General features: G+C 41.3%; 1 protein-coding gene across 1 annotated transcript in view; it reads right to left on the bottom strand.

Moving 5' to 3' along the window:
• Positions 1-14,216, bottom strand: part of SH2D4B (SH2 domain containing 4B) — a 109,208-nt gene that overhangs the window by 72,911 nt on the left and 22,081 nt on the right. The window contains exons 2-3 of the mRNA XM_034776436.1: positions 12,572-12,731; positions 11,330-11,477 (exon numbers count right to left, since the gene is read on the bottom strand). Coding sequence (XP_034632327.1) covers positions 11,330-11,477; positions 12,572-12,731 — 308 coding nt within the window. The remainder of the gene's footprint in view (positions 1-11,329; positions 11,478-12,571; positions 12,732-14,216) is intronic.

Below are 14,216 nucleotides of genomic sequence, written 5' to 3'. Positions count from 1 at the left end.
GGTCATTGGGCAGTTCCCTCAAGGTCTGCTGTGCCAACTGTCTGCGCAGAGCTGGGACAGCACACAGGGAGAACACAGACACACAGCAGAACATCTAGCAACATCTGACAACACTGTCAATGGAGCCATACCAACTGAGGATCTAGCCCTTTATTTTTAAATGCTTGTTGTTCATAATGAACCAAAACTGAAGTCCTCCCCGCTGAAATAATGGATGTTAATAATGATGTGCCTTTGAAGCACATAACAGCACCAAAACCATCACATATAGGAACAACAAATAGACCATCCTAGAACCCCTTAAAAAAGGAAAGTTCTATACTACAGGTGACACTATTAAGCTTACCATAGGTATTAATCTTACTTATAATATCTTTATCCCATGTTCTAAGATAGAGCCTCAAATATTGAATAATCCACACTCCTGAGCGCCATAAATTATATTTACCTAAGCACTAGTGTAGACAGCAACACAGCTACTGCCTCTCATGGAGGCAGTAGATATTAAGCAGATGGGTGAGCTCTCTTGTAGGCTTAGAGCATCTTCACTAGAAGCATAAATGATGTAGTGTAGACATAGCCTAAGTAATTTCTCTGTAACTATAAAAGTGTTTGCTAAAACTGTAAACCCACATAGTGAGGAGAGAAGCATTACCAAGTGTGAAATACTACCTTACCACAAGAGGAATCAACTTCTCCCCAACAAAAGAAGGCCCATACACACCAGACAATCCATTATGGAACATCAGTGAACAAAAACTTAGTTGATTGCTTCCTTCATGCCCACAAAGAGGGGACATGCACAAGCACTCATCCCATCACAGCTTGAATGCTGGGTGAAGGCAATAAAAATCCCCATTGAGAAGACATTGTTATCACTATGCTGCTTGGAATTTGGAGAAGATAATATTTGCAAGCATAAGCAAGGTATCCCCAATCTGCTTAGCTCTAAAGGGCACAGAAAGCTTGCATATCAAGCAGCTTTTATTACATTTTGGAACCTAAGTCTGTAACTCATTTTTGTGGGTATGTTTACCAGTTTTAACCTGGTAAATAACTCATTTCTATTTTTAGTTAATAAATCTTTAGTTAGTTTATTACAGGATTGGCTACAAACCTTGTCTTTGGTGTGGGATATGAGGTGCAATTGACCTGGGGTAAGTGACTGGCCCTTTGGGACATGGAGTAACTTGAATATGGTCGTGATTCTTGAGGTACGGGACCACCTATCACAAAGGCAAATTTGCCTGGGTGGCAAGATAGATGGGAGTACCCAAGAGGACTGTCTATGAGTCCATGGTTAGGCTGCTATAGTGCTTGAGAAGTTCACACTCATTATTTGGTTAGTGAACTCTAACTGCCAGCTTGGGGTTTATGCCCTGCTTCTTGACAAGCTGCCCTGAGGTTGGCACTCACACTCATGAGCTACTCCAGCCAACTTGACACTACACTTTAGAATACATTTACTATGTTAATAATAGAGTATCTATTCATTTCTAACCCCACCTCTCTCACTGCAGTCTCTGCAATGAACTGTCTTTCCCTCCCACCTACTCTGTCAGACACAATGCTCTTGGGTTTTCCTTGAGCGGGTCCACCCCTCACCCCAGGCCTTCCGGACTTTTCACTGGGCCCCTGTTCCGTGAGCCCCTCAGACCTCTCCCTTCCATAACCTGAGCCGACTGTGTCTCCTGCAGCCAGTTCACTTCCAAACCACGCCAAGGGAACAACTTTACAAGTTCGTGCTCCATACGCTTTACTTCCTCATCCTTGTGTCCTGCCCTGCTACCAAGTGGTGGGACTATCTACCATCTGTAGAGGGTGAGGAACCCCGGTGGGCCAGCCTCTATTCCACCTTGGTCCCACAGCCCGCCGGGGATATCGGTTAACGGCTCCTTCGTGGAGCCATGAGCACGGGTGTGTACGTGACTCGGTTCACTCCCATCCCCGATGCTTGCTCCTTTTTGGGGTGAGGGAGACCCTGGTGCATGCCTATCTCAAATGCGCTAGGTTTCAGCCCCTTTTTCTGTTCCTCCAGAACCTCCTGTTGAGGTTCTGGCTGCACTTTTCCCACATCTCTTCATATATTCACACCCTGTCTGTGGCCCCACAAAGTCGTGAGACCTCCTCGTCAACCTCTGCGACTGTGAGGCCTATTTCCGTTCCTCCCTGGTCTCATGCATCCGGGCAGAGTTCCTCTGGTCAGCATCCACTGGCTCCCTAGACTGTTTTAAGTAGCAGTGGGCACTGTCCGGGGTTCTTTGCTTGGTGTTCCCCTCTGGATCCCTAGTTCTGAACCTGTGACCTCCATTCCTTGCCTTGTTATTTTTTAGTTGTACCCCATGTTTAGTTGGAACCGGGTCCAGTGGTCCCTCCTGCAAGGCTGGGGGAGGGGCCTTTAGCCACAGACGGACTTGTGCCCACCTGGCTCCTGGACATTCAATAAGACCAATAAATCCACTGCCAGCCTTCTACTGAGCAAGATAGCCATGGGATGTAAGTATTATCTCCATTTAACACCCCAAACAGCTCCATGTGCAAAGGACAAACAGATTCCCCCAACAGCCCTCTTGTATCACCCAGGGATTTTATGGGAGGGGATTTGTTTGTTGTTGATGCTGTTTGGAAAGAGATTAAAGTAGCTAAGAAAACAATAGAATCCAGAGCAGAACTCTGTGTGCTGGGGGAAATCTTGCCTGGTGATAAAGTTACTTTAAAAAACAAATCAACAAACAAAAACCACCCTTTTCAAGCATGGAAGAAGCTTTGTTTTGTTTGTCAGAGGTGGAAGCTACAAGCAGCTGTAATAATCCACACTACCCATATGTCACTGGCTGATTGATGGTAAAAACAGCACCTTCTGCTGTGATCCCGCCATAACTTACAAGCTAACCAGGAAGGTGCTGAGTCAATATTTAAGTAGTACTTGGTTGCAAATAGCCAAGAAACACCCATGTGCTGCAACAAATTATGCTGGTAATTCAGTAGGTAGCTATATTTGCTCTGGCCTCCTCTCTACTGGAAAATGTGTGTACTAAATAATGCTAGCAACCCAAGAGGCAAACTTGCTATACTGTAAAACTGTTTTGCAATGATGATGTTAGCCCTGCTGCAACCAAGTCTAAATAATATTCATTCTTAGCTCAGGTCAGTTTCTAATGTTATAGTGCTAGCGCAGATGAGAAGCACTTGCAAAGTAGCTCAAGTTACCATTGCTCCTCCCACCATGGTCGCAAACAGAGTGTACTTTCATTATTGTATTATCCTGTGGTGTGTGTATGAGGGGATAAAAACAAGTGAGGCAGGATTGCTTATGCAGATGTGCCAGAGTGTGCCAGTTACACATGGCCTACAGTTTTAATTACACGTGGTATAAATTCTCCAGTGCAGACCGTCTCTGTGTCAACAAAGTCGGTGCTCCAGCATGGTGTTATGGTGCACTGAGGTCCTGCCCTTCCCTAAAGAGGATCTCAGTTTTACATCTCATGACCATTTTTGATTATGAAAGATCCTATAGCACCTTTTTTAGGAATTTATTTGCATTGGGATTTAGCTAAGAGAGCAAAGTTATTATATTTTGCCTACCTATATTCCCCTCAAGTTTCACTGGAGACAGTACTTTGCTTCATGTTCTAAATGGTGGGGTAATGTTCCTATGAACTGTTTACAGTTGCTAGAATCACAGGGTTAGAAGGGACCACAAGGGCCAAGATGCAGGATTTGTTGTGTATAAACTATCCAAGACAGATGGCTGTCCAACCTCCTTTTGAAAACCTCCAGTGAAGTGGCTTCTATAACCTCCCGAGGCAGTCTGTTCCATATTATAAGGCCAAATCATGAGCTTTAAATCCTCAGATTTACAGCAGCTGAGAATCTAGCCTGCTGTGTTTCACCCAAGAAGTGGCTACATATCACTGGTGGTAGTTATCTTTGTATACTGGGATTCCTTCAGCACGTAAGGAGCTATATGAAATGCAAGTTATTCTTTTCACTAGTGGCTCAAATGTGTCCTGTAAATCTACTTGCCTGTGGAAAATATCAGACCTAGATGCTACTTCTTGGCAAATATCCTAAATAAAGATAACCAGTTAGCACAACCATTATTGGGCTCAATGAGGAAAATATTACTTTTCTAATGATGAAATATCAAAAACTTTCCCAAATACAGGATAGGGATACCCTCAGTGTTGCCCAGCAGAAACTAGACAGCTCACTAACTTTTGTCACAGCTAAAAAGGCAGTTGGATGAAAAAGGTCTTCCTTAAAGAACAAAATAAGCACTAAGATTTTCTTCTCTTTGTGCTCAGAGTTATTGATCAGAACTATTAGGTAGGTATTACTAAATTACTGTGATTAAGAGAGAGCACACCGAAATCATCCCTGGTGAACCCACTTAGTTCAACAGAGTTACATCATGGATAAATTTGATCCCTGGCCCCAGCAATAAGTTACTTGTCATATGTCGGAATCCTACTGTCTCACTGTCTGGAGTGGCTCACGACTCAGAGTGCCAACCTCAGGGCAGATGGTCAAAAAATAGGGCAGACACCCCAAACTGGCTGTATGTTTCACCAACCCAGTAACAAATGTAGTACTTTGAAAGTCACAATTTAGTCTTATAATGGAGTCATAAATCATCCCCTTAGATGGTTAAACTCCAGTTTATCTTGCCACCCAGGAAAACTAGACTTAGTGATAAATGGTCACATACTCCAAAAATCACAAAATATTCAGATTGCTCCCAGTCCTAAGAGACCAGGCACTTACCGTAGATCAATTTGTACCTTAGATCTCACACCAAAGACAACGCTGGAAGCCAATCCTGTAATAAAACTAAAGGTTTATTAGTTAGGAAAAAGGAATAAGAGTTATTTACAGATTAAAGCGGGCAACATAACAAGTGAGTTCTGTCTTTGAACATAATATTAGAACGGTCATACTGGGTCATACCAAAGGTCCATCAAGCCCAGTGTCTTGTCCTCTGACAGTGGCCAATGGCAGGTGGCCCAAAAGGGAATGAACAGACAGTTTTATCATCAAGTAATCCATGCCCTGTCACCCAATCCCAGTTTCTAGCAAACAGAGACTAAGGCACCATTCCTGCCCATCCTGGCTAATAGCCATTGATGGACCTATCTTCCATGAATCTATCTAGCTCCCTTTTGAACCCCGTTATAGTATTGGCCTTCACAACACCCTCTGGCAAGGAGTTCCAGAGTCTGACAGTGTGTTGCATGAAAAAATACTTTCTTGTGTTTGTTTTTAAACTTGCTACCAATTAATTTTATTTGGTGGCCCCTTGTTCTTATATTATGAGAAGGAATAAATAACACTTCCTTATTTACTTTCTCTATTCATGATTTTATAGACCTCTATCGTATCCCCCCATAGTCGCCTCTTTTCCAAGCTGAAAAGTCCCAGTCTTATTAATCGCTCCTCATACGGAAGCCATTCTATACCCCTAATCATTTTTGTTGCCCTTTTCTGAACCTTTTCCAATTCCAATATCTCTTTTTTGAGATGGGGCGACCACATATGCACGCAGTCTTCAAGGTGTGGGCATACTCTAATCAACTTAACATCTAATGTCTATTTTGATGATGCTAACACACAGGTAAACAAGACTGGTTTCCAACTGTGCCTTTGTAAGTGTTCAGTGAGGCCTGGAGCCTTGGCATGAGCTAACACCGAGTCTGCCAGCATCACACCTACATATAATAATTACTGGGTGTAGAGCTTAATGCTGCAGGCACCGAGCACTCTGGCCTTACCCAGCAAAGCCCCTGAGCACGTGCTTAACTTTAAAAAAGTGAGTAGTCCACATTACATCAGTGGGACCCTTCTCATGTTTCAAAGTAAGAGTGAGTTTAATTGCTTCACTGGATCAGGTCAGAGAGTGCTTAACCCCTTACAGTATTGCACCCATAGTGATTGTACCATGAATAGTGACATACAATTCAATGCGACTACTCATTGCTAAACTCTGCGGCTGGTATTCAGTATCTGCAGAATCATGCCCCTAGTTTGTCAGGTCTTGATTCAGGAAAGAACTTAGGCACACGCTTCACATCCCACTGATTTCAATGTTATTTAAGCACATACCTTACTCTAAATGCTGTCCTGAGTAGAGATGCTTTCCTGAATGGGAAATGCCTTAATTAACTTTCTCTTCTTCCCTGAATAGTTTTGGTTCAAATCACGAGTTAGGGCTTGTCTATACAAACAGTTAGTGAGCAGTGAAATGAGGTGTAAGTCTACCTTGTACTAGCATGCCACACACTATCTGGCCATGTGGACTCTGCTACTACACACTAGAAACTCCCTAGTGTGCTCTGATCTACTCCTGTTTCAAAGCAGAGTAAATCAAAGCACATTAGGGAATGTTTAGCACCCAGCCCCAGACTTGTATGGACTTATACAGACAAGCCCTGAGTTGTTCAGCAGTGATCCAAGTATGACGATCTCACAGAATACCTAGCTCTTCAGCATCAAACTCATCCCATAAAATTTAAAGTCCCATCACCCACCTGTTTTTAAATGCTTTTTTAAAAAGTTGACATTTTTGGTTAATATGCATTTCATTTTGCAAACATTTCATAACAAAAAACCCAATCTAGTTTTGCAATCAGCTGTGTTGATATTCTTCCTGGCAGGCACCTCAATGGGAGTGAACTGGCTGCATGACAACTTAAGATTTCCTTGTGGAATGGGGAGCAGATGACGTCATTAAAAGAATCATACCACTGTTATTTCTAAAGTGTAGCTGAAGAATTCTGCTCTCACCTGGATGGCTGAAACTCACATCTTTCATTTGGGCCAATGCGCTTGTTATGCAACATTCTTCAAAAACAAAAAACAGCAGCAGCAACTGATCACAGTAAAAAAAAAATGGTGCCCATGCTCTCATAGCTTTGTGAATTAGCATAAGATTAATGCCAGTAATTGGCCCGCTTATTTGTCCATTGCAAAAGGTGTATAAAAGAGTAGCTGTCGTTAAGTTGCAAAAATAAAGAAGTCAACACTTAGACTCTGGCATCATAAATTAAATGCATCTCTGCTTAAGCAGCACCAAGAAAGGCAAGATTAGTATCGGCAAAAGGAAAACAGGGATCATCACTCACTGTGATAAGTGAAAATCTAATTTATCTAGTCCAGCCAACTTTAGAGTCCCATGATATGCCAAGAGGAATAAAAGCTAACTGAAAAGGGGGAATTGTGATGCAAGATGGTTTGAAATTAAACACATCAGCAAAATGGACTGCAAGCTTTAATTTCCCAGATCAAAATGCTTCATGATGATGGAACTTTAATGGCATTTGGGTTTTTATTCCCCTTTTCAGAGACTGTTTTAAATATGGTCTGGTCATCATCACAGAAGGATGATTAATGAGGTGTTAAATATTTTAAACTTGTTAAAGTGGGCTTGTTAACCAATCTGCATCTCATTCCATCCCCTGAATCATTCATGAAAGGCACATTTCTTCAGGATTTCACTGATTACAGTCAAACATGAATAGATTTATTAATGATCTGGTTGATGGGATGAATTGCATCCTCAGCAAGTTCGCAGATCACACTAAAGTGGGGGGGGAGGTAGATATGCTGGGGGGTAGGGATAGGGTCCAGAGTGACCTACACAAATTGGAGGATTGGGCCAAAAGAAATCTGATGAGGTTCAACAAGGACAAGTGCAGAGTCCTGCACTTAGCAAGGAAGAATCCCAGGCACTGCTACAGGCTGGGGACCAACTGGCTAAGCAGCAGTTCTGCAGAAAAGGACCTGGGGATTACGGTGGATGAGAAGCTGGATATGAGTCAGCAGTGTGCCCTTGTTGCCAAGAAGGCCAATGGCATATTCGGCTGTATTAATAAGAGCAGTGCCAGCAGATCGAGGGAAGTGATTATTCCCCTCTATTCGGCATTGGTGAAGCCACACCTGGAGTATTGCATCCAGTTTTGGTCCCCCCACTACAGAAGGGATGTGGACAAATTGGAGAGAGTCCAGCGGAGGGCAATGAAAATGATTAGGGGGCTGGGGCAAATGACATATGAGGAGAGGCTGAGGGAACTGGGGTTATTTAGTCTGCAGAAGACAAGAGTGAGGGGGGATTTGATAGCAGCCTTCAACTACCTGAAGGGGGGTTCCAAAGAGGATGGAGCTCAGCTGTTCTCAGTGGTGGAAGATGACAGAACAAGGAGCAATGGTCTCAAGTTGCAGTGGGGGAGGTCTAGGTTGGATATTAGGAAACACTATTTTACTAGGAGGGTGGTGAAGCACTGGAATGGGTTATCTAGGGAGGTGGTGGAATCTCCATCCTTAGAGGTTTTTAAGGCTTGACAAAGCCTGACTGAGGTTATTTAGTTCGTGTTGGTCCTGCTTTGAGCAGGGAATTGGACTAGATGACCTCCTGAGGTCTCTTCCAACCCTAATATTCTATGATTATTAACCAATTCACCTTTTTCACTGCAGTCTGTTTTTTTTTTCCAAATTTGCTTCATTTAGTTAGAGATAAGTAAAGCAATATTTTTTTAATGCTAAGTGCCACTTTCCTACTTTTCAATTTTATTATTGCTAAATGGACTTCGTGTAAATATTGAATTTGGTGGTTGCAAAAGGAATAAATGGAGTGGAAGTTAAGATCTGGACATGCCAGAGAACATAAAGCTTAACAACTGACCAGGATTGCCATCTGGTGAGGCAGTAGAGTCATTTAAGTGTCTTTATTGTTTTTAAGCAAACCTATAAAACTAGACATAAGTGTTACTCTTAAAAGAAAATCAGATTAGGGATTGATGAGATGCTTTATAAATGTCTAGGGAGCAATGATTTGTTATATTACAGGGTGCCAATCCTGCAATCAGATCCATGCAGGCTGAACACTGTGACAATGCAGAGCCCACCGAAGTTAATTCACCTGCCAATGTTAGCAAGGTGCACATCTGACTGCAAGATTGGGGCCTCAAGTTAATAGAACTGCATGCTATAACTTATAGTTGGTGCTAGTAGCACCTACAATAAGCTACTATTGCAAAAGCATTTTCATCCATAACCTCATTCTTCACAAACTGAAGTATTCACCTTTGGGGCTGAACATTTTCTTTTGCAGTAGGTTTCCGGTTTAAAGTAATTTTGCTTTGTTTAATTTTAAACAAAATCCCTTCAAATGTTTTTGAGTTATGGGACAGTAAATAAAACCAAAAACACTTTTCCCACTGTAAGCTAAAGGCATCAGGGGCAAGTTCTCGCCCTAGTTATTCCAATGTAAGTCTTGCAGTGCTTCCAGCCTCATAGCATGTTGCGCAATTGTTGTTACGGAGTGTGGGATACCCCACAGCTCCCAGAAGAATTGTGGGAGCGAGGGCCAATCACCTCACTGCCTTCAGATTTACATCAATTTAAGCGAGGGCAGAATCTGGCACTATTACTTTAAAATTGTACCAAAAGCTTCTAATAGAATAATTAATTTTTCCTAAATGCATGTAGCTATGTTGGCTGACCAATGAAGCTGTCATGAGGCTACTTGCTACCCTGCTTTGCAATGGGCCTCTTTGATATACAAGAGCAGCACTAAGTTTGAAGAGCTTCATTCCATTATATTTGAGCAAAGTGCAATGCTATTCTAGAAGCTGCCAGAGTAGCTTGAGTGGCAACTTGAGATGTGGGCAAGGCCATATGGGTCTTAGTTCAATAGGGCTTTGCTTTCTGAGACGCAGAGGTGGAGCTGCACAAAGAGTTATTCTGCTTACAGTACATGCTTTAATAAAGCCACCTGAAAGTTATAGTTTCATTATTAAACATTAACAAAAGATCCAAGGGCCCAAGTCTCTCCTCTTTCAAGGTAAGTACAGGTGTAAATTCAAGTTAATTGCACCAAAATTATCAGTGACCTTGTGAAAAGAGGCTACAGGATACACTCCACATACCCACTAGCGGCTCCCCCACCCAACACTACACAAGCTGACCAGCTGAAATTAGTGATCTGGCCTGGCAATGAGTAGAGGAGTCTTGATACCATCAATTTACATCACACCTTCCTTAATGGAAAGGACCATAACTGATGAGAAAAATCACTGCATGAGTTAAAGCTGAATGTTTCGGCCCTTGGACCCGCACTGAGTAGCATAGTGAGGAGCATTAACCCTCTCAATGGTTTCTTCACATTGCAGGAGATGGGGACTTGTGGACAGTCCCAGGGAGGGGGAGAGCATAACCAAGGTGTCAATGCTAAGAGGAGATGAGAGCCATGTGCCAGGCAGCTGCTGTATGCAGATTTCCTGAGTTCCAAAGGGTTTCCTTGTGGATCCTCAAGCAGACGATATTACCTGCCACTCCTGCACTCCCACAATACACACATCAGCCCTATCTCCAAAAGGAATGAATGTGGTGAATTTATCTGCAGGCAAAAGCCAGGTATATTTTCAACCAAGTCCTTCTCTACCATGTTTACTTATGAATGAGTGAGGATGTAACTCTTTTTCGTGAGAAATGGGATCAAAGAAAAAAACTACATTAAATAAATACAAAATAGGAGATAAAGACTAAAACCTCATGTATGCTTAAAAATTAGATCAACCTAGCTATGTTGCTCAGGGCTATGAAAAATTTCATGCCCCAAGCAGTGTAGTTAGGATAATCTAATTCTCAGAGTAGATACAGCTACATTAATGGAAGAATTCTTCTCTTGACCTAACTATCGTCTCTCAGAGAGATGAATTAACTTAATCAACAGAAAACCCCCTGCATTGATGAGTCTACACTATAGCATTGTAGTAGCATAGCTGCAGCGCAGATGTGCCCTAAGAGTTAAACGACCATTAAGAACTGACCACGTGAAAGATGTTATAGAAAAATACAACTAAAATTAGTCAAACAGCCTTCTTCAATCAGAATCAATTGCAGTTTTCCCCATTAATTTAATTGGAGCAGGATCAGCTTCTCATTAGATTAAAGAAAAAAATAGTGAAAGCATTTTGAGATTAAATAAATACACCAATTACTTATCAAATATTCACAGAATGTTTTTAACGAATTCTAACATCTTCAAAAAAAGTTATTCAAGTATGTTTTTCCCCTCCTATTATTATTATTTATCCAGCATCTATAACCAATTCCGTGAATTTGTTAGCTGAATACCCTATGCAATCACTGTTGTGACATTTCTGAATGTGATATGCAACACATTTAAAGTTATTCACCCAGCTGTTCTAATGAATACAATGGTTCTATTTATACATTCCATTAGAAAAGATTGTAATGCTTACAGGTGACAAGAGTTGTGAATCTATATAGGAAAAATGAATATGAAGGCTAAAGATGATTGCAAGCAAACCTTTAATTCCTCCTGAATTTTTTCCTCCATCAGTTTGGCTGCTTTGCGATCTTCTGTTTCTATTTTCCATTTTTCTGCCACTATTTTGGCTTTCTCCTTAGCCATAGCATCCCGGAATTTCTTTGTAATTTCAGCCTCTTTTTGCGTCCTTCAGAAAAGAATTTGAAAAAACAAAAAAGTTAGAGACTAGTCTCTAGGAAGTGAGAAAAAACTATTATTGAGTAAACAAGCCTAGATTCTTCTTACTATCAGTGATACTAACTGGTTCATGTAAGAGTCTAGGAAAATACACATGGAAAAAAGAATTTAAAATGTATTTAACAAGTGAAGTACAATAAGCCTAATTGCAAGCACACACCCAAGGGACAGACATTTTCAGTCTTGGAAAGTGACTAAAAATATCACCTTCTAAAATCAGAAATTCGTTCAATGGATGTCTTTGGTTCAGACCATAGCTATTTCCTTTCCTGATGAAAACCAGATATTTCTTGTCAGCAATGCAAAGCCAAAGCAGCAATGGGATAGTGATCTGAAATCTATTCTGCCTCACACATCAACAAAGCTATCTGCTAAATTCCAGTGGCAAAATCTTTATTACTGGTGACAATGTAAAAGGCTGAGCACAGATTGATGTCTGAATCCCAAGTTAAATATGCAGCATCCACATTCAGAAATAGCATATTTTGACTTTAACTAAGAAAATCTAATAAAAAGAATAAATATGAAACAACACCACGTTGTTCCAATCCCTGTTCAGAGCATTACCACAGAGCAAGATCTGCATGGGGCCTCATCTCTCAATGCCATTGGGCATCAACACACCCTCTGACCAATTCCAAAGCTGTCATAGGCTCCATTGGAAATACAGTTAATGGCACTTTCCTGAGTCAATTATACTAACATGCAAATAAGCCACTCAGTAATAGGCTTTATGTGCCAAACTTCAGTCAGAAATTTGTATCCCTGACTACAGCAGCTATTTCTGATTTGTCATCCAAGAGCAGATTGCAAACTAAAAAACAATCCAACTGAGCAGGTAAATAGTTTAGATCATGATCAGACCCAGCCTAATCTCAACATCACTCCTACCACCAGAAGTAGTTGACATTGGTTTGAAAGGGGCATTTTTCACTAAAGAATTCTAAATAAATGAAAAAAATATGGATTTTTTTTATTCCAGTTTTTCCAATAGTTGTGTCATTGTGTCAAATGGGCCATCAATTCAGAGTCATAAAATCTCACCATAGTTCTTCTGCCTCCTTCTGTGCTTGTTGCCTGGCTTGTTCTGCCATTAGTTCCTCAGAAATCTGTTCATATGGCTTGTCACCTGGGGAGTCTCCCATAATCCAGACCCAGATCTCACCATCACTCCCATGCAGCCACTGCACACGTCTGTCATTACCTGTAATAGCCACCAAAACAAACATGGAAAGGGCTTATTAAGCAACTTGCTCAGGTTCAGAAACAAATATAGATGAAACTGTGCTAGAAAGTTAAATCCACAAAGTAAAGGAGAGCTAAAAGGTAGGACTGAGCCCTCATACTTGGCATGCTCTACTTAGACTGTCAGTATTATGTGGCAGGGATAGCATTTTCTATAATGCTCAGTTTGTGCCTCTAGATGCTAATGTAATAGAAATAATCACATTTGTTGTAGCATGTTGCAGAGCATGATGGAAGCTTTCCTGACAGAGCTGTGATGATAAATAGGGGTGGGCTGTACGCATTATACCTGGCTTTCAACAGTGCTATCAATCTCATACATCTGTGAGAGCAAATAAAAGGTAACCCCATTTAAAACATTGTTGTAAACAGGCATCATCCTGATTAGTATCCTAGCACCTAATTAGTGTGGTAGCTGGAAGAAGTCAAATCTCACTGCTGTTCTGAGACTCCTGCTGCTTATTTGTGAATTTAGCAGGTTCACAGCACAAAATAGACCCCTTTGGAGTGTGCATACTCTTTTTGTGTTACTTTAGGTTTCCTGCGTCTCTGGCCTATTGATATATTTCTCATAGGCACAACTTTAATATACAGCCATATTAATCAAAATCTTCATCTCTAGAGGATGTCTTTAGAAATTGCTCTCTTTTTTCAAAGCTGTAGGTCTCTTCCAGCCCCACAGGCACCAGATACTTAAACTCTCTCAAACAGATCAGTATAATTTATCAGTTGGCGCAGCACTAATAATGATACACACATCCATCTATCAGGCTGAAAGACTATAGCATAATCTACCAATTTGACAATTTTATACATCAGCAATAGCTGGACAGCCCCTCCACAGCATGTCCAATTTTAAGTCAATTCAGCTTGAACACCATATGCCTTTAGTTTATTTTTTCTTTAGAACAAGCAAAACAGCTTTTTCACTTCTAGAGGTAAAATTTAGACTGTAGGTAGAAGTGCCTCCCCTGCAAATCTGCCCCCAAACCAACATCAGTAATACTCTTCATAAAGCTGGAGATAGGTTTCACCATGCAATCTGATCAGAAAGCTTTGTAGTTTCTCCAAGAGCAGCATTCAAAAAGACAACGTGATGAGTGGGCAGCAAAAGAAATAAGTAACTCAGAAAGTCTGACACTGTGAAAATGGAATTCTTGCCTCAAAGTATTTGCAGCCTGCAAGTCAAGTTAAGAGAAGGCTCTAGTCTTTTAGACCCAAAAATAAGATCAATTCTAAGACTAAGAGAGAAAAGCTCGGCCAATGGTGAGGCACTCACTTAGGACTGGGTTCAATTCCTTGTTCCACTCTCCTTTGTGACCCTGGCCAAGTCACTTTACCCCCTATGTAACAGATGGGGAACAGAGTCAGATAAATTAAGTTCTTCCTAACTTCACAACACTCTTGTGAGGAAAACTACATTAGCGACTGTGAGGAGGTGCTC

This window comes from Trachemys scripta, chromosome 7 (assembly GCF_013100865.1).
Source record: "Trachemys scripta elegans isolate TJP31775 chromosome 7, CAS_Tse_1.0, whole genome shotgun sequence".
Taxonomy (NCBI): Eukaryota; Metazoa; Chordata; order Testudines; family Emydidae; genus Trachemys; species Trachemys scripta.
Note: the sequence above shows the minus strand (reverse complement) of the source record. Positions and strands in the feature narration are given on the sequence as shown.